Source organism: Gossypium hirsutum, chromosome D05 (assembly GCF_007990345.1).
Source record: "Gossypium hirsutum isolate 1008001.06 chromosome D05, Gossypium_hirsutum_v2.1, whole genome shotgun sequence".
Classification (NCBI taxonomy): domain Eukaryota; kingdom Viridiplantae; phylum Streptophyta; class Magnoliopsida; order Malvales; family Malvaceae; genus Gossypium; species Gossypium hirsutum.
Genome location: NC_053441.1, coordinates 21,891,182 through 21,915,203, shown reverse-complemented (window position 1 = coordinate 21,915,203; position 24,022 = coordinate 21,891,182). Strand labels below are relative to the sequence as shown.

General features: G+C 32.5%; 2 protein-coding genes and 1 non-coding gene across 3 annotated transcripts; all 3 read right to left on the bottom strand.

The window, feature by feature from the left end:
* Positions 1–3,790: 3,790 nt before the first annotated feature.
* On the bottom strand, positions 3,791–3,872 carry TRNAS-AGA (transfer RNA serine (anticodon AGA)). The gene has a single exon. It is a non-coding gene; the product is annotated as a tRNA-Ser (tRNA).
* A 10,358-nt stretch (positions 3,873–14,230) lies between these two features.
* On the bottom strand, positions 14,231–16,531 carry LOC107923025 (WAT1-related protein At4g08300). Its single transcript, XM_016853227.2, has 7 exons — positions 16,271–16,531; positions 16,107–16,169; positions 15,876–15,992; positions 15,488–15,725; positions 15,228–15,386; positions 14,979–15,130; positions 14,231–14,670 (listed from the first exon to the last, which is right to left on the bottom strand). The coding sequence occupies exons 1-7, from the start codon at positions 16,483–16,485 to the stop codon at positions 14,457–14,459; spliced, it is 1,158 nt and encodes a 385-aa protein (XP_016708716.2). The 5' UTR covers positions 16,486–16,531; the 3' UTR covers positions 14,231–14,456.
* A 3,483-nt stretch (positions 16,532–20,014) lies between these two features.
* LOC107905003 (WAT1-related protein At4g08300-like) lies at positions 20,015–22,338 on the bottom strand. Its single transcript, NM_001326943.2, has 7 exons — positions 22,080–22,338; positions 21,916–21,978; positions 21,681–21,797; positions 21,291–21,528; positions 21,033–21,191; positions 20,790–20,941; positions 20,015–20,601 (listed from the first exon to the last, which is right to left on the bottom strand). The coding sequence occupies exons 1-7, from the start codon at positions 22,292–22,294 to the stop codon at positions 20,388–20,390; spliced, it is 1,158 nt and encodes a 385-aa protein (NP_001313872.2). The 5' UTR covers positions 22,295–22,338; the 3' UTR covers positions 20,015–20,387.
* Between the last annotated feature and the right edge of the window lie 1,684 nt (positions 22,339–24,022).

Here is a 24,022-nt window from a genome sequence, read left to right as displayed (position 1 = left end):
CCTCAGCATGAGTAATTTGTCGGCAAATGAAGATGGAGGAAATAACGAATTAGAGATGGGTATTACTGCTCGAATTGGTGCCCATATGTATGTAGAGATTGACAGCAACATCATGTAGAGCAATAAATACCATGCAAATTATCAATGATAAGCTACTGCAGAAAACTGGGTTTAGGGTCTAATTTTTTTCTCTATTTGATCTATGTTGGAGGAATATTCTCTTTAGACAATGATTTTATAGTAAACAGACCTAATATACATAGTTTTAAACTATTTCATTATTTGACACTTGAAAAAACAACGTAACAGTGAGTGTATAACATGTTTTCACATGCTGTTTGAAAGCAGGGGAAGTGGAGGGAGATGTCCGTTTGTCCAACAGTTTGAAGTACTGATATCAGCAGACAGCAAGGACTCGACAGAATCAGCAAAAGACCTGGAAATTAGGACTCAAAAGCACTATGTAAACAACCAACCGAGTCAAATCAGTGATTTTTAGTATGCAGAAACTAGGGCTGACCAAAAAAACGACCAAACTGTGAAATTGAATCAAACCCACGATTCGATTCAGTTAAGATTTTTCTAATTCAGTTCGGTTTAGTTTAAATAATGTAATTGAATCATATCAATTCAGTTGAGTTTGAATTTATTTTATTGCACATTGAAAATTTAAAAAAACTATTTAAAAAAAAAAAAAAACTTAATTTTTTTAATATATAAACCCATTTAAAACCTAAAACAAAACTCATTGCTTTTAAATTTTTAATAAAACTTTTATTATGCTTTTAAATATTATATAACTAAAAAAAAATAAATCAATGTCAATATCTTATAAATTTATTACTTTTTTTTATTGTTGTTAAAACTTTCAAGAATATGTGTTCTCCTTTATATTATTATTGTTATTAAAACTTCTAAAATTTTGATCGTCATTATTAACATTTTCAAGTTTGGTACTTTTTTTGCTATATATCATTACACATTAATGCCTCGTTTGGCTACTAGAGTAATAATACGAGGAAAAAACTTATTTATTATATATGTATTACAATGGTTAGACATAAAATAAAATAAAAATAGTTAGTACAAATTTAAACTTGAAATTAAAAATATGAGTAATAACTCTTGTAAAAAATAAGGCTTATTCAAAATAAACGAAAAATTTCCCTCTTTTGCTAAAAATAAATCGTAAAAGTGGCTAAATATTACTAACTGAATTAGTTTATTGTTAACCCATATACTAAAACCATGAGTAAAAAATAATACTCCAATCAAAAGTAGCATAAGAGTTATAAAATACAAATAATATTTTAGCATTGATAATATTCGGTGAAGATTGAGAGTGATTAAATCAAGGTTTAATTAGATTTTTAATAAACATTTATAATTATAACAATGCTTAAGAAACATAAAACAAAGATAATTTTATCTAATAATAGGACTATTGCTCGAGTTAAAATATATTAATAATTCAAACCATATAAATTAAGACATTTTTTAAATGATGTTAATATAGATATGATTTGGTTAAGATGTGCTCTAAATCTTTATATTCTTTATGTATTTAGAATTTAGTTTCTCTACTTTTCAAATTTAAAAATGTAAATTTAATTATTAACATTGTTAAAATTTTTCTGTTGAATCTAGATTCAACACAACATTAATTTTTTGTTGCATGGCTACCAAGTAAGTATTTTTTTAAAAAAATTTAAAATGTTACACCAATAAATTTAACTGAAAATTTTGTGACATATTAACAATTGAATATAAATTTTAGAATTTGACTATTAAAAATAAAAAAATTAAATTCTAAATTTATAAAGATTATAGAATTTTAACTATATAATTAATTCAACAATAATATAAAAGAAATATATATATCATTATGAAAACAACATTTACATAAAATATAGTGATAAATGAGTTGCTTAAATTCTTATGTGAGATCATATCTCAACTTCACATTTTAACAACCCCATTTAAAAAAAAAAAAACTTACATGTTACATGCATGTTATTATAAAATTGCTAAATAGTTTAATAATAACACCTTATTAATTAGGTATAATATCAAATTTAGTAGTTAATATTTATATTTTTTTTGTTAAATTAGATTTTATTTTTTTATGAGTTAAATTTGGCTCTTAACCTTTTAAAAAAAATTCAATTTTGACCTTAGACCTTTTGAAAAAGAGTCAAAATGATTTTTTTAAAATGAGAATAATAATTAAAATGTTAAATTTTTATGAACTTTTTAAATTTTTATTTCTATTTATTTATTTATTTTTATAAGTTTTGAATTATTTGCTAATGTAACATATAAAACAAATGGAGTTATGTTAACATATGTACACATGGACCGCTATATAAGTTGCTACGTCAAGAACATTAAAAAATAATATTTTAATCAGTATTTTTATTAAAAAAAACCGATTTGACTATTTTTTGAAGGTTAAGGGCCAAATTTAACTAAAAAAAGAATAATGGCCAAATTGACAAAAAAATGTGAACGTTGAGGGTTAAAATTATCATTATACATATTAATTAATGCTCATATGTTTTTTTAGGCATAATGATAAATTTAGCCCTCAACATTTACATCTTCTTTTTTCAATTTACCCTTTATTATTTTTTGAGCTAAATTTGGTCATTAACCTTCTAAATAGAGTCAAATTGCTCTCTCTCTCTCTTTTAAACAGAAATTCCGACTAAAATGTTAAATTTTTAACGATGTTTGCATGGAAACCTGTGTGTACTTCATGCTGATATGCCACTATTTGTCTTATATGCCACATCAACAAATAATTTAAATTTGATAAAATATTCAAAAATAAAAAAAATTTGAAAAAAAATATAAAAGAAAGTTCATAAAAGTTCAAAAAATAGCATAAATTGCATGTGAATTGCCATGCAAGTTACCATGTTAAAAATTTAATGTTTTAGTGAGTATTTTCATTAAAAAGCCATCAATTCGACTCTTTTTGAATAGTTAATGGTCAAAATCAACTATTTTTAAAAGGTTGAGAGCCAAAATTAGCTAAAAATAAAGAATAATGACCAACTTGACAAGAAATGTAAACGTTAGGAGCTAAATTTTTCATTATTCCCTTTTAGTATAATATTTTTTTATAAAAATTATTTTCTTTTCTTGTAGTAAAATTTGTAAGCTTGTATTGGTGGAGTCTTTCGAGACTATAGGGGGCGGTGGATTGTTGGCTTTAGTTGGTTCTTGGGAGCTGTTTAGTTTTGCATGCGAAACTTAGGGCAATAGATGAGGGTTTGAAGATAGCTTGGGAAGCAGGGTACAAGAAGGTGTTGGTAGAATGCGACAGTTTGCTGGCTATCCAAATGATTAATGCGCCTTCTGACTATGTGAATTCCATTGTTTTTGGTTCGGCTAATTAGGGAGTATTGTAGCAGGCAGTGATAAATCTCCTTTCACCATATCTTTTGAGAGGCTGATCGGGTGGCTGATGCCTTCAGTGGTCGGTGGGTTCAAGCTGCTAAAGTTGACTTCACCTCCTCACAACTTATTACCGTTGCTAAAGACTGATTTTGACGAGGCATTGCTGTCTTAATTGTGGTCTTTAAGCTGTGCAATTGGACCATAAGCCTATGCCCTCTTTACTTTTACCCAAAAAATATATCCATTTAAGAATTAAAGAAAATACTAGATCTCATTTGTATTGTAATTTGTGCTCTAGGCTTCAAAAGAAAACTAAGCTTAAATATCTTAAGCAAAATGTTGGCAACTATGGGCAGCTAATAAGTGGAGGAGGGAAAAAATAAAGCGTGAGCAGCAGGATTCAAACCTGCGCGGGCAGAGCCCACATGATTTCTAGTCATGCCCGATAACAACTCCGGCATGCCCACCAACCCTTTAACTGGTTTTCATAAAAATTTAATTAACAAATAAAAAAGCCTCAACCATTAGCCTATGGATTCCGGACTTCTTAAAAGAAAGATATATTCTGCAATGTAAAGTATTGATTATACCATCTAATTCAGACTATGAACGATGAGGATACAGATATGCTAGTGATAAGTGTATCCTTTTGTTACTAACTTCTTTACTTGATGTTCAGAAGAACCATTTTCTTACAAGGTAAAATGGACTGCTAACATCAGCAACTAGCAGCCCTTTTGAGCTCAAGTTCTTGCAACGGTTTCAATAGTTTAGATTACCCATTTTTATGAATCCTCAATTTGCAGTAACGCAATGATATGCAAACTAAGGTGTCTGTCTGCTCCTCTCTATGCCCCTCCCTTCTATATATATCTATATGGATAAATCATGTTATTAGTCCCTGTACTTTGCAAAAGTTATAGGTTTAGTCCCTCTACTTTAATTTGGTCATTTTTAGTCTTTGTACTTGTTGACACCATTTTTTTGATAAAACGGGGTCGACTTAGATTTTGAAAATGAAAACGAAAATAGGAGTCGCCATTAAGCTTTTTTGATAAGGTGTGGTCGAGTCACTTTGAAAAGTGGTTGTTTTTAATAAACAATTTAATTTTATTAAAACAACAATTTTGGTCCACGAAATTCAGAAAAACAAGTTCGGGAGTCGGTTACATACGAGGAAGGATTAGCACCCTCGTAATGTCTGCAATTGGTACCTAGTTGATTATTTAGTGTATTTAGTGTCGAAGATTAAAAACTTTGAAGAATTTTAAAAAATACGATCCTAAAAATTTTCGAATAATGTGGGTTGGAATTTAGGATTCTCTTGTTCCGAAAGATTATCACATCCAGCACATTAGGATACGATATTTTAAACTCTCGAAACCAATATCACCTTATGGTTTCCAAAACTCGTACTTTGAAACTTTAAGAGGGTATTTGGCTATTTGGCTAAACGAAAAATCGAAACCCAACACATTAGGGCACGCTTTCTCGGATTCCAAATGCAAAATATTGCCTTTATTATTTTGTAGAAAAAATCCTCATCTCGAGAAAACAAAGTGTCATATCCAATGCGTTAGAACACAACGTATTGAATTCTTGATAATGAGCTTTTATTTATGTTTTTTTTTATTAAAAAGTATTCTCGATTATTTAAATTCAACGAAGAAAATTAGAACCCAATACGTTAGGGCTCAATCCTCTCGAAGATCCCAAATACCGAGTATTACCTTTATTTTCAAAATTTTCCTTTCTTACGAATTTGAAGAAAAATTGATGTAATGTTAAAAATGACAATAATGAATACGGCGATGTGAACGTAGATAATACGAGCAACCACACTAAAGAGAAAAAAAGACAAATCGATTACATATAAAATAACAAGTAAATAAGCAAATAAAATTTAAACATTCTCTCAAAATAATGATGACAATGTAAATAAATAAATGAATAAAGAAAATGAATAAAAATATGAAAATATAAAAAGATATATAAATATGTATATATATGTACGGGTCTATGAAAATAAAATGGGTATTTAGATATATGTAGATATGTATTAAAATATATGAAAAAAAATGTAAATACACACATACAAATATAAATAAGTTACAAAAATATGTGTATATGTATGTATAGATATATTATAAAAATATATGTGCGTGTATAAAAATTATGAAAATGTGAGTATGTGTATATATATTTATGATAATATATATAAAAGTATGTACGTATATATATACCTGTCATAAAATACATATGCGTGTATATAAATGTATTTTGAAGTTATAAAATAGGTAAAACATATGAAATGTAAAATGTACACATGAATGTATATTAAAAATATATATGTGTTTCGAAATTATAAAGAAAAATACAAAAGATATATATGTGTAGATTATAATATATGTACGTACATATGTATATACAGAAAAAGATAAATATGTGTGTATGTACATGTATATATAATGAAGCTTGGGATCAAAATATATATATAAGTACGTGGTGATAATGATAATAAATAAGAAATCAATAAATAATCGTACACTAATAAACAAATAATAATAGTAAATAGATAAATAAGAGTAGTAATAATAATAATAATAATAGTAATCTAAGTTTCGTTAGTACATAAAAAGATAAATAACAATAATAAGAGCGAAAACAATAACAATATGACAAGCCAAATAATTAAGAAAAGAAAAACAAAGAGAACAAAAAAATTGAATAAATAAATAGCTAAACTGATTTAGGGACTTAATCGTGATGTAAATTAATCAAAGTTAAAGGACAAATTAAAATAAAGTAAACAAATACAAGACCAAAATGAAAGACGCGACAACTAACAAGGACCAAATGGGAATAAAACCCAAATTCGGACACGTGTCCATCGTTTCAGCGCATCAGTGAGCCAGGGACGAGATAAAAAAAAAACAAAATTTCGGCGCTAAATTAAAAGGAAACAGAAATGAACAAAAAGCAGTAGATTTAAAATAAAATAAACGTGGAAGGACCAGAGTCGCAAATAGACCCTTTTACCGCAGAAACACGCGGATCTTGAGGGTTCGGGTCGACTGGATCGGGCTAGGCCAAAACGGCACCGTTTTGGGACCTATGCACACAGGCCAAAACGACGTCGTTTAACCCTGCTATATAAACAAATTTTTTTTTAAAAAAAACTTCATTTTCACTTCCCTTCTTCAAAAAAAAAAAACAAAAATTTCTCTCAAACCCTCTCTCCCCCTCCGGGCACCGGCCTTGCTCCGGCCAACGGCCCGATCGTCCGCCGTCTCGCCGTGTGCGGATTGCCAAAAAATTCAAAACCCCCTTTTTCACTCCTTTTTTCGAGGAGAGCCCGGATTTAGGTCAAAAACACCGAGATTTTGACAAAAAACAGGCCAAAAACGAGAAAACCCCTCTGTTTTCTCTTCTTTTCGGCGATTGGGGTAAGAACTCTCCTCTTTTCTTCTTTTTATTTAATATATAATCTTATATATATATGCTAAAAAAACAACAATGAAAAAAAGGAATAAATAAATCAAGATACAAAATGAAGAAGAAGAAAGAAAAACACCTTTTCTTCAAATTTTCGATTTTTTATTGATTCATCAACCCCCTTTTTTTTTAAATCCGTTTCCTCCCCCTTTTACAAATCTGTGCTTGGGTTTTATATAGCCGATTTACAATATATTTTTCTACTATTTTGCACTGTTTCGGCTTCATCTCTGTCACTGTTTTTTTGCTGCTATTTTCACCTTTTTGCTGTTTGTTTTTGGATCTTTTGCAGGTGTTGAGGGGTCAACGGAGCAAGGTTTTGCCGTTTTGGTGCAACCGGGGGCTACCTCGGGCCGCGTGCACGCCGACACTGCACATGGAGGCAGCGGCGCATCTGAAGGCTAGGGTTTAGGTTTTCTTTTCTGAAAACTTTAGGTTGTGGGCTTAGGGTTTTCATGTGGGCCTTTTGGGTAGATTTAGGTGGGTTTTTGGGCCCGGGCAAAATGGGCTTGTACAGTACTTTTTCAAATTCTAAAATTTCAGCCCTCACCTACAATAACTTTTAAATTCATTTAAGTTTTCTATTCTAAATTTTTATGTAGCAAACATATTATCATATGTGTAATTATGACGCCCCAAACCCGGCCGAGACAATTCGACTTGAATTTCGAATGTCATATTAGTCACCAAAGCGACTCTCTGTTAAAAACAACACGAAGCACACCAACCAACCATGCACACCACACATTTGCAACATAAATCATATTAAAACTAATCCTAATTACATGCCTTTCTAAAAATACCATAAGAACAAAGTACAAAAATTTCAGGTTTTAAACCCCTACGAACCCACCTTGTGACGAACCCCCATCTAGAACCCCAAGCAGCTTGCAGACATCTGGCGAGCTCTAGCTCGCGACCTTACCACGAGCACAGGTTGTAACTTGCCCCGCAAACCCCCTGGTTCACATCCTAACTGGCGATCTAGCTCACATCTTACCCTGCAACCACTCTCCTCCTAGCGAACTTAGACCTCAGTTTTCCCCTCAACTGAACAGACTGCTCTAGGAAATGCTATACTCGTGAACCTTTTTTTTCCTTGGCGCACCAAATACCCATGGCGAATCTACTGACTTGGCGAGCCCTCCCCATTTCGGCAAAACTCCCCATTTCGGCAAACCTATGTACTTTAGTGTACTAACCTACCCTGGCGAACTCATCCTGGTGGCGAATTATGCACTATGGCGAAGACTATGTTTTGGCTAACACTAGCTTTGGTGAATCCCTTAACACTGGCAAGACCCTGTACTTGCAACCCCCAAGCTCGCACTATGCTTAGTTGTTTCATGCATACTAAGCCATTAATTTGCTTTATCATACATAAAAAGGTAAGGGCGTACCTTAGAACCTGACAAGCTCCTTAACCTACATAAGCTTATTAGCTCTTCAATTTAATAACAATCAACATGTATAAAATCCAATCAATCATGCATTCAACCAAGCAATTATAAAGTCCAAAATCCAAAATTAAATAGAACCGCCAAAATTTATTTTAAAATTCTAAGTCTAATTCTAATCGCTTAGGACAGTCTCACATTACCTTCCACTTTACGGTTTGAAACTGTTGGAACATTTTCAAATATTTACAGTGTTTTAATAACTATAAATGAATGGGTGTAATTAATCAACAGTTATATTATTTGATTTTTTGAAAAAGAATTATAACTATTTAAATAATACTATTTGAATAGTTATAATATTAAATGAATAATTATGTGTTTATTTTAAAGACATTATTATTCAGAAAGACACATATTGAAAGATGTCTCTATGAAGAGACATGAAAATTCCTATAAATAGGAATGCGATTTCATTTGGAAATCACACCAACAAATTCTACTATTATTTCTTTCCTTCCTTTATTTTCTAATATTATTAGATTATTTTATAAAGTATTACTACAAAAATCCTTTATAGAAATTGATAACACTCTAGAATAACGTATCTTTATGTATTAATTATATATTTATTCTGAGTATGATCCTTCTAATTTGAGCTATTTATGATCTTTTATCTCATAGGGACTAAATTTGAGGCAAAAGCAAAATTAAGGGCCAAAAGCGTGAATTTAGAGATAAAATGGGCCAATGTGCAACACAAGGAAAAGTTGATGCCAAAAGTGCAAGCATGGAGGAAACAAGGGTTGAAATGCAAAAAGAAGAGATTTTATTCTATCAGACTCTATTTTAATTATATTAGGATAATTAATATTAGGATAATTATTAAGGATCATTTAATTTTAGGATTTAATTTTATTTATCTTTATTTATCTTCAGTTAAATGTATTTATCTTTTGGAAGTTTAAGTAGTATTAGACTATCTCCCCTAGCACTATAAATAGGGGGTGAAATGACTCAAAAGGCATTATTATTCAGAAAGACACATATTGAAAGATGTCTCTATGAAGAGACATGAAAATTCCTATAAATAGGAATGAGATTTCATTTGGAAATCACACCAACAAATTCTAATATTATTTCTTTCCTTCCTTTATTTTCTAATATTATTAGATTATTTTATAAAGTATTACTACAAAAATCCTTTATAGAAATTGATAACACTCTAGAATAATGTATCTTTATGTATTAATTATATATTTATTCTGAGTATGATCCTTCTAATTTGCGCTATTTATGATCTTTTATCTCATAGGGACTAAATTTGAGGCAAAAACAAAATTAAGGGCCAAAAGCGTGAATTTAGAGATAAAATGGGCCAATGTGCAACACAAGGAAAAGTTGATGCCAAAAGTGCAAGCATGGAGGAAACAAGGGTTGAAATGCAAAAAGAAGAGATTTTATTCTATCAGACTCTATTTTAATTATATTAGGATAATTAATATTAAGATAATTATTAAGGATCATTTAATTTTAGGATTTAATTTTATTTATCTTTATTTATCTTCAGTTAAATGTATTTATCTTTTGGAAGTTTAAGTAGTATTAGACTATCTCCCCTAGCACTATAAATAGGGGGTGAATGACTCAAAAGGCATCCATCTTTTTTTGTAAACACTCTCTCCCCAAAAGTCTAGGCTTTTGTTCTTCTCATATTTCCTTTCAATAAAATCTCCATTTTTATTTTATTTATTTTCTTTTCCAGCACAACCATGAGTCACTAAATCCATCTAACCAAAGGTTGTCGATTTTCCCCAAAAAGGGTTTTTGAGGCTTAAAGTCCATACTTAGCTTCCTCGTCGAGTATTCATCATTTCTCTGCACTACTGGGCTGACGCTTCCATCTATGTCCCTTAAGAAGTAAGCTTTTCAACGTATGCAAAGGCAACAGCTTTATATGTTTTGGGAAGGTTGCACAGTCGGTTCGTTAGCTTACTGCGTCAGAGGTTGGCGAGCCCAAGAGATAAAATGGCGCGTGATTCGCCATTGAGAAGCGATTGTTGGCTAGAGTCAGGCTCCATTAAATTGTAAGTCTAAATCCTTGAAGCTGGTGGTCGTAGGCGTCCTCTTCCACTATAACTAGCTTATTCGGTTTGGGAAGGATCATCTAAAGCCGAGGATTGAACCCAAGGCGGAACGAGACAACTGGAGGCTGGAACCTCCCATAAGAATTTCCTTTATCTCAACTCTATTTTTAATTTCTCGAATTTTCGATTCAATATTCTTAATTTTGTTTTTATTTTATTTTTCGTTTCCAGATCCAAACCTTTAATTCTGTTATTTTCTTATTTTTTTCTAGGAACGCAAGTTTTCTTGGGTAAGATTCTGCCTAGGATTTCACGGAAGATATTCTGCAAATTTAGTCCTTGAAGATTTGACATTACTTCCCCTTTACTTTTCTTTTTCATTATTTATTAGGGATAGGATATTTTTGGTGTTTTCAATGACCGCATTATTGAGTTTCTTGTCATGCATTGCTCAGTGTGTAGTGGGCTATCCTCGTTAGTGCAAAACGCAAATAGTCATTGGCTTTATTGTATCCTTAAGGTTAATTTGCTTGGAACTCATTTGCACACCAAAAATAGGTAGGGGCGAATATAACTTTAAATATAGTGACTTGATACATGCCTTGGAGCCTTGTCCTATTTCTTCTTTTTCTGTTCGAGTTTCGTTCATGTGTTCGAGATTTTCTTCACAGGAGATTTGTACTAATAGAAACACAAGTCACATACTCAAAGGGATTTGCCTTGGGATGGATCACCGGATTGCCACAGTTCACCACTAGTCCCACGAGCTATTTATCTGCAAGGTATATGAAATGAGTATGAGCTTATGAAACTTAGTGAATGCTCAAGCATACAACACATAAAACGCATCAATCATGCTAAGATTTAAACATACTATAACATTTCACATACAATACAATATTCATAGTCAACATGGTGATATATTGGCAATTTGTGAATGTGAAACATAATCATAATTTGTTTGCATTGGATAAACGGATCTCCAAAACATACCAAATAACTCATAGAGTCATATGCTATCTCCATGTAAATGTAGCACGAGTGTTCACACTCTCCAAACATATCACATTGTCTACGATGAATGGATCTATGCTCGACATTCCCTCATCTCTCCAACGTTATCTCTGGGCCACAATGCCTTAACATATAATAAAATCGGTGAGTACTCACAATCCTATGGCATGTCAATGATATCCAATGATTTCAAGTGTTCAGAATGTCAACATATCACTTTTATCACATTCATAATACACAATATTATCGGACTCACAATATAGCAGAGTTCACATTTCTGCAAGGCTCGCAATACACATAGGTTCACATAACATAGGGTTCGCATAACACAACATAATGCTAATATACATTTAAGGCTCGCATACAACATATGAGTTCGCACATAACATGAAACTCACATAATGTAGGGGCTCGCATGCAATATAGGGCTCAGTCATATATATATAAGCTTGCATAAATCAGGGGTTCGTACATATCTAGGTTCACATAGATATAAGAGTTCACACATGTATAGCAGGGTTCGCATAAGGTTTATCAGGGCTTACATGATGTAAATCGAGTTTGCATGAGATCATAACTGACTTTGCACATTAAATAGAAGGGTATGCATGCCTTACCTGGCTATCCTTAGCATGCGAACTCGTGCTTATGATGTAGTGTGCAAGAACACTCACCTGTTGATTCACTGATACTACTAAACCTACACCACTTTTTCCTTCCCCTTATCCTTACTCGTGGACGCTCCCTCACGAATAGAGGCTTCGCATATCACATAAAAACATACAGGTTATTTTCATTTTTAAACAGATTGAGCGACCACCTAGTAACATAGTAGCTCGCCACTCTTCTAAATCTAGAGAGCTCACCTCGCGTGACTTTAATCTTCAAATTACTTCAATTTAACTTGACTAAACCCTCGATTTTCACTTCCTAACATCAGATCTAATGTTTAATTATAAATTTAGATCATTAATTTTATACAATTTCACTAATTAACTTTTCCGGAAAAATCATGTTCGTTTTCAATCTCAAGAAGAAAAATCATTTGATTCATGCAAATTCTTTAAGGATTTATTAAATCAAGTTTATAAACCACTTCATTATTGTAAAATGAGTTGAAAATCATTTTAAAATCATCACTTAGCTCTCTATTACGAGATTCACCATTTTTATGCAAAACCAAGCTTTAAAACCATAGATATTAGAATTTCTTAATTAGATCTATAAAAACACAAATTAATCCCTGTTACGAGATTCATCATTTTCTTAAAATGGTAATTTGCACTCTTGGCCCCTTAACTTTTCAGTGCTTATATTTTATCATTTTAAGTTTAAATATTTACATTAGGCCACAATACTTTTTTATATTTTACGATTTAATCCCTGACTCAAATTAACATTTCACAACATACTTCTTATTTCATTTTCCTCTAACATCCTTTATTCTTTACTTTCTTTATATCTTATTTCACTAAAAAAAATCTATCGTATATTATTTTTGACTAAGGGGATTTTTGGATGTTACAAAAAAGATGAAGGGAAATTTGAGAGAAAACTCTTGATTTAAGATCTTATATTATTTTTGAAATGGTTGAAAGTGTGGAGGGAAGGGACAGTGGGTGGTCTTATATAGCCAATTAAATTTTAAAATTTGGGCTATTTACCCCTAAGCCCCCTACTATTACCTCCCTTGTTCTAATAACTCCTATTTCAATTAAATCTTTTAATTTACACATTAGACCTCTAATTTAAAAATTGTTCTGATTTAATCCTCACTAATATATTTTTATTAACCCAATTACTATTATTATTAACTAATTAATATTTTATTTTATTTTATTTTCTATGTCACTAATTCTGATTCCTCACTTTGCTATTTCCACGTATTACTCACAAAAATTTAATTATTAGGTTAACAAAAATAACTTGCATCAAGACTGAGATTTCAAAATTTGAACATTATAGAGACTTAGAATGATCCAGTTAGAAAATATAGACTAAATATACAATTGCACGCATAGTACATGCTAGTAATTGAATTTAACCAAATGAATTAAATATTACTATTTGGGTCAGGACTAAAATTTCAAAGTTTAAAAAGTACAGTTTAAAAAGTACAAGAATGAAATTTGACCAATTCGAAAAGTAGTACTAAAACTGATTAAATTAAAGTACAAAGACTAATAGTAGAATTTAACCTATTATGTCATAATGCATTGTGAGTGAAGAATGAAGATTTCGAATAATCTTAAAACAACCTATGGATGGCATCATTCAATTTGGTCCAAAACAATTGTTTCTTCTTTTTAACTCATGTTTGGTTCTTTGTTTCATATGATATCAGCTAGCCTTTTCTAACCATTTCTTCCACCAATTAAGTGAGAGCTGACTGGGGAGTAAGAATCCAAATTAGAATAGGTTAATCTTGAAGAAAGTGGCTTTTCTTCCACATGATTACACAATTAAAAAACAACAATGGGTTTAAGGCTTTAAGCAAGCAATTAAGGGGAGCTATCGGAGAATAAGAATCAGTTTAATCATAAAGAAAGTGGAATGTTCCGTAGGATTAAACAATTAAAAACCAACAATGGGGTTCAAGTAAATTCTATTTTAGCCTTCATATTCTTCACGTTGCCAAAGTTATAAACAAGTAGAATTAATATATAGCTACGTAGCTATTAGGATAAACTTAAAAAATGATTAACCTGGAAAGTTTGAGATACCAATACAATTCATGGAACAAGTTATTTTTATTTTTGCAGTAGATAGTATCGGATGAGTTTAAGCCACAACAGAAAAATGTATGGAGAAGGAATATTCGGACAAAGAACATAGGCAAACCGCGATTGATTCATGGTTTTTACTCACAAAATTAAAGCCTCAAGAGTAAACTGGATTATTAAAGAAAAATAAAAAGAGTACAATCAAAAGATGATTATTAAGTTACAAAAGTACTTAAAGGGAGGGGGTGGATTACATATATAGTAGTTTTTACCGCCTTGGGAAGAACTACTCTGCTCGAAACATATCAATTTTAAGGGAAATATTGGATATTGTTTTATGTTCCTCGAGTGCTGAAGGTGTTCTTTAAATCTGGAATGTTAACAGCATTGGCAGCTCCATCAACATCATTCATTGATCTACCATTGTCTGTGATTGGCAGCTCCTGCAGGCCGTTGCTTTTCTCTTCAAGTTCTGGGGTTTTCACATCTTTGCTTTTGCCCCAAACCACAGTGTAAAGGCCTGAGACTATGATAATGGCTCCCAGTATGCTGAAATCAACCAAATAAAAGATAAAGAAGCAAATGAGTAATGGGAAACAAGGAATACCAATGCAGAAATCCACTAAATGAATAAGACTTCTAAATTGTTTAATGGATGGTTAATAAAAGAAAAGAGAACTACTTGACAGTGCATTTTGTCACTATCTGCAAAAGTAATATTCTCTAATAAAACTTTGATATATTGTGCACCGTAATATTATTTCATGTGTCAGTGAAATTTCTTATCATAACATATTTGTTAAAGATCAAAGTGCAAGTTGTTGCGGGAACATGTTAGATTGCTGTTAATTTCATACCTTCCAAGGTGGACTTTTTCATTTAACACAAAGGCCCCTAGCGCAGCAGTGATGATCATGCATAGAGGGCTAAAAGCTGTTACAAAGACCGGCCCTCGTGCCCGGCTCACGATGCCTTGCACGTAATAGGCTATCCCGGAGCACACTATTCCCTAATCAATCACAGATTATTTTGAAGTGTTAAGCATTTGTGGTTACTGATTAGTAAGACGTTTAGAGTGCATCATGGATGGGGAAAAATGGACTTACAGAGTAAGATGCAGCAAGAAGCCTGGAGTCGAACCCAATTTTCCAGGCGCTTAGATCACGAACCATGATAAACGACAGCCCTGCATCTTGCACCGTTCCCATGAAACATATCCAAGCTGTAAGAGACAGCTCTGCTGGGTACTTCTTCAATGTGAAGGACTGGACCAGAAACAATAACCCATTAACGTTAGCGCGTAAACAATTAAATAGTTTTAATGAATTATATTTGCTCAATAAGAGACGTGAATATTTCAACTAACTTGCAAAATAAAGAAGCTTGACCAGCCAACGATACTTCCAAGAAGCGCTACAGTGCCAGAAACCCAGTGTTGACCAGCAGATTCGGTGGTAGTGCCATGGTGTGTGGCTCCACCTGACTTGACGAAGTCAATAATGGGGCCTTTGTACAAGGTCATCACCATTGCACCCCCCACTGTGATTGCAGTTCCAACCAACTTTGCAACACTGTGTATTTGCTTCAAATTGATTTTCTCCAACCTATTTGACATAAATAATTACCCATTAAAAAATGATAATTTCCTTCAATCTTATCGATGATATGAAGATCATGATGGAACCTTTTAAGTTATCTGATGTGGTGTGGTGTAGTGTGCAGTGGCATATGTTAATGGAAGTGATGGATTTTACCTGAAAATCATGGCCATTATGAAAGTAACAGCAGGAAGCATGTTGACGAAAGCAGATGAATATGTTGCTGTTGTGAACTTCATTCCCAGATAGTATAAGTTTTGGTCAAGCACTGGCCTGCGCATATATATTCCACTGTCAACTCTATTTCTTCATAAATATATCAACAAACAAGAAATTACATGCATTTAGTAAATGCATGATAAAGATGCGATAAGTTTAGAGCAATACTCCAGGAAGCCGAGAACAACAATCCTGAGGAAGATAGGCAGGGTCATCTTTGGCCTAATTTTCCTGCATGTACAAACGAATGGCAAAGGCAGCAATGAGGCTGGGGATTATATATGCATGTCTCTACATGAAAGTGTGTAGTGAGATTGGGGAGAAAAATGAACCTTTCAAGGAAAAAGGCAAAGGGTGCAATGACAATGGTGGCGACAACATGACGGTAGGTAGCAAGGATGAAATTACTCATGCCATGCTTCATACAAATGGTGGAGAGGATGTACATCCCTGCATATCCAAACTGCAGGGAGATGATAGCCAAGTATGGCTTCGCTTTGTTCAACACATTAGAGGAAGCTGCTGCACCTGATGTTTGGTCCCCCATTTTTCTCTCTTTTATGATCTCTCCACCACCGCTTGCACTGAGGCTTGGAACTTATAAATCAGAATTGGCCTTCTTATAGGGAGAAAAATGCAAACACAAAATAATAATAATAAATTAATATAAGCAAGTGTAGTGTTTCCCATAATGTAAAACTCACTTATCCACTAATAATGATTAAAAAATTCCTCATTATCACAAATCATTTCGAATACCATCGCTTTGCTGATGAAAATCAAAAGAATAAAACAAAAAAAGGCGGGTGTTTATGTGGCTATCTGTTCATATGATTCTTTTGCCTTTTGTTTTCCTTTTACTTCTCGTTTGTTTAATTTAATTACACCATTTATCATGGGTTTGGATTCATTGAACAACCAAATTATGTTTAGGTTAAGTGCGGATGTTGCATGCAGAAAGAAACTATGTGGCTTTTGCGTGGCTACCATTTCCAAAATCAACTGCTTCCCTAAAACCATTTACTCACGGAATTCACCCTCATTATGGTCTCCTTGTTTTCACTTTCCAATTCTTTTTTTTATTGTCAGTTAAAAAATTGATTTGATAGAACTCATGGCAACTGATTGGTAAAAATAAAAGCGAACACAAGAGACATAGGCGAGGGATAATTAACCCAAGTCAATAGATTTATCCCATACATTTCATTCGTGGTCCTTTATTCTCATGATGCATCAAAGAATCAAATCAATAGTAATCAAAGTATTTAGTGGGGAGTATATTTCATTTAGTGTGGTTTGCATGTAGTAAGACTACTTTATTAACATCCCAACAAGTCCATTGGAAGGACAACGATCTAAAATATGATCGTAACATAAAACAATCGTCAAAAATCATACCTAGTTCAATGTCTATGTTATGATGAGACGACAACACTTCAACTACCAATAAACAATCCAATTCCACAATAACTCGATCCAACTGAAGAGGCTTTAATTAAAAAAGTGATTCTCTAATACCAATCACTTCAACTAGTTAAAGGTAAGTCATCCCCTCTCCCCAACTAGTATAACTTTAAACCCCGTTCACAATCATTATTTACATTTAATATTTTAAACTGAAAATTAGAAATCTAATTGGTTGAATCTCCGTACCCATTTGTTAATACGGTGTTAATAGAGTTTTTACAGAGGGGTAATAAATTGTAAGCTTAGAAATATAGAAATGGTAGCATCTTTCAGAAAGGACAGAGAACAAAACTAATGTAATTAGTGCAAGTGACGTCGACAAAGAATAATATATTTATGATTAGACACACATTATATTGCTTAGAGCATCTTCCCAAACTGAATATTGCTCAAGTTCGGATATCTGGAATTCTTCGTAAGATTAGAATAATAAGAATTTAAGATGATAATTGGATTTAAGTGGTTGCTGATTAATAATCACTAATTAGATTAGGCATCTCTCACTTTATAGCTTCGAATGTTTGCATAAAAATAACATACAACTATTCTTATTCCTGCCCCTGCTTCTTGTCTCTTCATTTCACTTCACTTTCAATAAATTGCTACCCTTTTTACGTAGCACAAATTTGGAGCAACCACTTGTTTTGCATCTTTCAGAAAAAAAAAACATCCTTTTATTATGCCTTATCTATCTATCAAGTTTTATTTTAAAATGTTCGTGTCCATCATGACGTATATTTAAATATGACATAATAAAATTCAAATACTTTTAATCAAAATAAATGGTTCAAAGATTATTAATACACAACCAAGTTACTTATTTGAATTCATGGGAGATAGAATCCGCATTTCACTAAATATCTGTTGGACCAAAAATATTGTTGAAATATGAGTGGGGGATACAATGATGAGTATTAAAATACTGGGTTAAGGCATGTAATTGATGTGTGGGGGAGGAATCTTCTCTTTAAGAGTGATTTTAGTTAATATGATCTTCCAGGCCGAATACATAGTGTACACAGTACAATTTCATAGTAAAAAGAATTTACCGTCAAAGCAAAACGATATTTTAGTTAAAGTTTCAAAAGGAAATATGGAGAAAGTTATAGAGTAAGGTTTACTAATAGATAATATGGTAGTAATTTGAATATAAGCCTAAAGATAGCTGGTGATAATTAAAAGTACTGAATATTGTAGTTTTTTGCATAAATGGCATCATGCCTATTGATTTATTTGCTTTGTTTAGTTGTGAATTCTTAAGCTTGTATAAGCACCACTAATCTCGTGAAAGTTCAACATTGTTTTCCCAAGTGTTGGTGAGAGTTTTTTTGCATTCTCCTGCTAGTTTGGTATTGCTTCACAACACCTTAAAACTAGGTCTCCAACTTAGAATTGTCAATTCTTGACTCCTCTATTATAGCCCCTACCAATTTGTTGTGATGAAATAGCATTAGAAGCTGCAACCCACTTGTCTAGTTTCTTTATGCATCATGTGGAGTGTACGCAGAGGCTTACGTTTCCATTCTTTTAGTGAAGACTTGTCTGCCGGTATGTTTGTGTGACATTCCCAAGAACCAACAACCGCAATTAAGGGAGATATATAGCGGAGAATAAGAATCCATAAAATTAAATTTAAGAAAAAAATGTTTTCAAGTGAATCAGTTTCGTAAAATGAAAATATTGCTATTAAAATAGGTTAATCATAAACAAAGTGGAATGTTCCATGTGATTAAACAATTAAAAACCAGCAACGGGGTTTAAGCAAGCAATTGAGCGACTGGAATGTAATAAATAAAAAATGTTTTAGGGAATGACTTCCAGTAAAAGAAAATGTTGCTATTAAAATAGGTTTATTAGGAAGAACGTGGGAATGCAACCTTCTAATGGATTTATATTTAATGCATTGTTGGATTAGATTATATACCATCAATGTATCAAACATTATCACGTTGGTATGATTAAATAGTTAAAAACCAATAATGGGTTTAAGCTATTTTCTTTTGGTTAAATTCTACTATTAGTCCTCACACTTTGTGGAAGTTGTGAATTTAGCCCTTATTCTTTAATTTGATCAATTTCAATCCTAGTTTTTTTTTAATTGGTTAATTTTAGTCCTTACTCAAATAGTTGTAATTAATTTTTTTTGTTAAATCCAATTACTAGTATTGTACCACATGTATAATTGTAAATTTAGTTTGTATTCTTTAATTAGATCATTCTAAGTCTCTTTACTTTTTGAATTTTAAAATTTCAGTCTTGACATAAATGACCGTCGTTAATCCATCAACTGAATTTTTAGTGAGTAATATGTGGAAATAACAAGTTGACATGGTATTACACACATGATAATATATTTGGAGATCAAATTTTAGAAATAGCAGAAGTTAATGAATTTAACAGGTATTGTTTGATTACGACTGAAAATTTAAATTTTGAAAAGTACAGGGACTAGAAATAATCAAATTAAAGTACATGGATTAAACCCACAACTTTCTCAAAGTACAGGGACTAATTGCAGAATTTAACCTTTTCTTTTAGCTTTTATATCTTCACCTTGTGAAGTCATAAACAAGAAGAGCAAATATATAGCAATGTAGCTATCAGGATGTGAAAAAGAAGCAAAAAAAGTTCCATACGCTTGAACAAATGATGAACGTGGAAAGTTTGAGATAGCAGTAAAATTCATGGAGCAAGTTATTTTGACTTTTGCAGTAGATCTTTTTGTTATAGTATCCGATGAGCTTAAGCCAAAAAGAAAAAAAGTACGGAAATGGAATAATTGGGGGAAAGCATAAGCAAACCGCGATTGATTCATGGTTTTTACTCACCAAATTAGCCTCAACAGTACAATCAAAAGATGATTATTAAAGGTAGAAAATAGTCTGTGGGAGGGGTGGGTTACATAGTAGTTTTTTATCGCCTTGGGAAGAACAAACTCTGCTTGAAATATATCAGCATTTTGAAGGAAATATCTATATTGTTTTATGTTCCTCGAGTGCTGTAGGTGTTCTTTGAATCCGGAATGTTAACAGCATTCGCAGCTCCATCAACAACATTCATTGATCTACCATTGTCTGTGATTGGCAATTCCTGCAGGCCGTTGCTTTTCTCTTCAAGTTCTGGGGTTTTCACATCTTTGCTTTTGCCCCAAACCACAGTGTAAAGGCCTGAGACTATGATAATGGCTCCCAGTATGCTGAAATCAACCAATCAAAAGATAAAGAAGAAACAAATGAGCAATGTGAAACAAGGATTACCAATGCAGATATCCACTAAATGAATAAGACTTCTAAATTGTTTAATGGATGGTTAATAAAAGCAAAGAATTAGAACACTAATTGTTTAATGCAGGAAATTTTAGATTGCTGTTAATATCATACATACCTTCCAAGGTGGATTTTTTCAGCTAAAATAACGGTCCCTAGCGCAGCAGTGATGATCATGCACAGGGGGCTGAAAGCTGTTACAAAAACCGGCCCTCTTTGCCGGATCACGATGCCTTGCACGTAATAGGCTATCCCGGAGCACACTATTCCCTAATCAATCATAGGTTATATTGAAGTGTTAAGCACTTGTGATTCGTAACACTTTTCGAGAGCATCATGGCTGGTAAGAAAAGGGACTTACAGAGTAAGATGCAGCAAGAAGCCTGGAGTCGAAGCCTATTTTCCAGGCACTTAGGTCACGAACCATGATAAATGACAGCCCTGCATCTTGCACCGTTCCCATGAAACATATCCAAGCTGTAAGAGACAGCTCTGCTGGGTACTTCTTCAATGTGAAGGACTGAACCAGAAACAATAACCGATTAACGTTAGCTCGTAAACAGTAAAGTAGGTTAATAAATTTTGTTTATTGAAAGAGACTTGACATATTTCAACTCACTTGCAAAATAAAGAAGCTTGACCAGCCAGCGATACTTCCAAGAAGCATAATGGTCCCAGAAACCCAGTGTTGATCTGCAGATTCAGTGTTAGTGCTATGGTGTGTGGCTCCTCCTGACTTGACGAAGTCAATAATGGGGCCTTTATACAATGTCATCACCATTGCACCGCCCACTGTGATTGCAGTTCCAACCACCTTTGCAATACTGTGTATTTTCTTCAAATTGATTTTCTCCAACCTATTTGACATAAATAATTCCTCGTATTAAAAAATGATAGTTTCCTTCAATCTTATCGATGGTATGAACATCACGATGGAACTTTTTAAGTTATCTGATGTGGTGTGGTGTAGTGGGAGGTGGCATATGTTAATGGAAGTGATGGATTTTACCTGAAAATCATGGCCATTATGAAAGTAACAGCAGGAAGCATGTTGACGAAAGCAGATGAATATGTTGCTGTTGTGAACTTCATTCCCAGATAGTATAAGTTTTGGTCAAGCACTGGCCTGCGCATATATATTCCACTGTCAACTCTATTTCTTCATATTGTATCCATAGATATATCAAGAAATGACATGCATTTAGTAAATGCACAATAAAGATGCAATAAGTTTAGAGCAATACTCCAGGAAGCCAAGAACCACAATCCTGAGGAAGATAGGCAGGGTCATCTTTGGCCTAATTTTCCTGCATATACAAACGAATGGCAAAGGCAGCAACGAGGCTGGGGATTATATATACATGTCTATACATGAAAGTGTGTAGTGAGATTGGGGAGAAAAATGAACCTTTCAAGGACAAAGGCAAAGGGTGCAATGACAATGGTGGCGACAACATGACGGTAGGTAGCGAGGATGAAATTACTCATGCCATGCTTCATGCAAATGGTGGAGAGGATGTACATCCCGGCATATCCAAACTGCAGAGATATGATAGCCAAGTATGGCTTCGCTTTGTTCAACACATCAGACAAAGCTGAAGCACTTGATGTTTGGTCTCCCATTTTTCTGTCTCTTTTACCTCTCCACTACTTGCTCTGAAGCTTACAACTTCTGAATCAGGATTCGCCTTCTTATATAGGCAGGAAAATGCTAACACAAAATAACAACAACAATAATAAATAAATAAATAAATAAATAAGCAAGTGGTTTTGTTGTCCATATTCAGTATTTGCAACCTCTTTCTCTATCTAGTACTGCAATTGCGAATTGGTACGTAGTACGAATTCGGGTATTGATTGATACCCCGTTTACTTTTTATCAATTTTAATTATTACGAAAATAAAATCACACATATATCCTTCTATAAATCTGACTTATCCATTAATATAATTTAAAGCAGTTCCTGTTATTACAAATCAATTCCAATATACTTTCACTGTTGATGAAAACCAAAAGACTGAAAGAAATAAAAGGGGAGGGGTGTATGTGACTAAGATGCTTTTTGCCTTTTTGTTTTTTCTTGTATTTCCCATTTGTTTGATTTGTTTATTATGTGAAGTGGAGATTCGGTTCAATGAACAGCCAAACAGTGTTGAGATTAAGTGGTGATGATGCATGCAGGAATTATGTGCCTTTTTACGTGGCCACCATTCTAAAAACAACTGCTGCCTTGTTCACTTTCTCTCTTTTATTCACTCATTTCACCGTCCTTTATTTCTGCATTTTCACTTTCACTTTTTCATTTTTTCTAAATCATGGATTAAAAATTCGGATTTATTTCCATCAGTTCGAATCAACTAAAATTTTGAGAATTGGTGGCATGTCTTGTCTGATAGTCAGTATGCTATAACTTGTCATAAGTCAAATGCATATTGGTAAAAGAAATATCAAATTAAATGGATAAAAAAATTTATTTGTAATGTCTAATTACTTATTTTTAAATAAAATTTAGAACATTAAACCACATTCATATTTTTATTATTTATTATTTATATTTAATATTAAATGTAGTACTTAAAAATAAAAAGTTATAATTTCTATCCAACTAAAAATCAGAAATCTAAATTGTTCCACCTCCATTCCTATGTACTTTTACACTTGCCATCATAGTAAATTGACAAAAATCAACTAAACAAGGAGTTGAATTCTACTTTGGTTAAAATTGTCAAAAACCCAAAGTAAAGTCTAATCTAATCTAATTAATATTTATGATTAGATATTGATCTCAAATGGGATTCTTGGTAATATTAGAATAATAAGAGTTTGAGATGATAATTGGATTAAGTGGCTGCTGATTAATAATCGATTAGGCATCTCTCACTTCATTTCATATATTCTCAATATAACTTCAAAATCAAATGTTTGCATAAAAAATTCACATTTAATTATTCTTATTCCCACCACCACCTGCTTCTTGTCTTTTCACTTCACTCTTAATGACTTTTGCTTCCTTTGGTTTTGCATCTTTCAAGAAAAATGTTCATCATTTCATTATGCCTTTATCTAAGAGATTTCTCATTTAAAAAAAAATAAAAATTTAAGATGGTAATAAAACTCAAAGGATCTTCTGGTGTTTTCAGTGAAATGGAGAAGCAAATGAATTGGATATCAACTAAATGGTTCAATGATTATTGATATACAAGTGAAGGTACATAGATATTTTGTATCCATGGGAAATCGAATCCTCATATCACTAACTATATATTGGACCAAAAACATTGTTAAAATATGAGTGGGAGCAGTGAATTAGACATATCAACTGTTATCAAAATAAACAAGTCGATGCAATG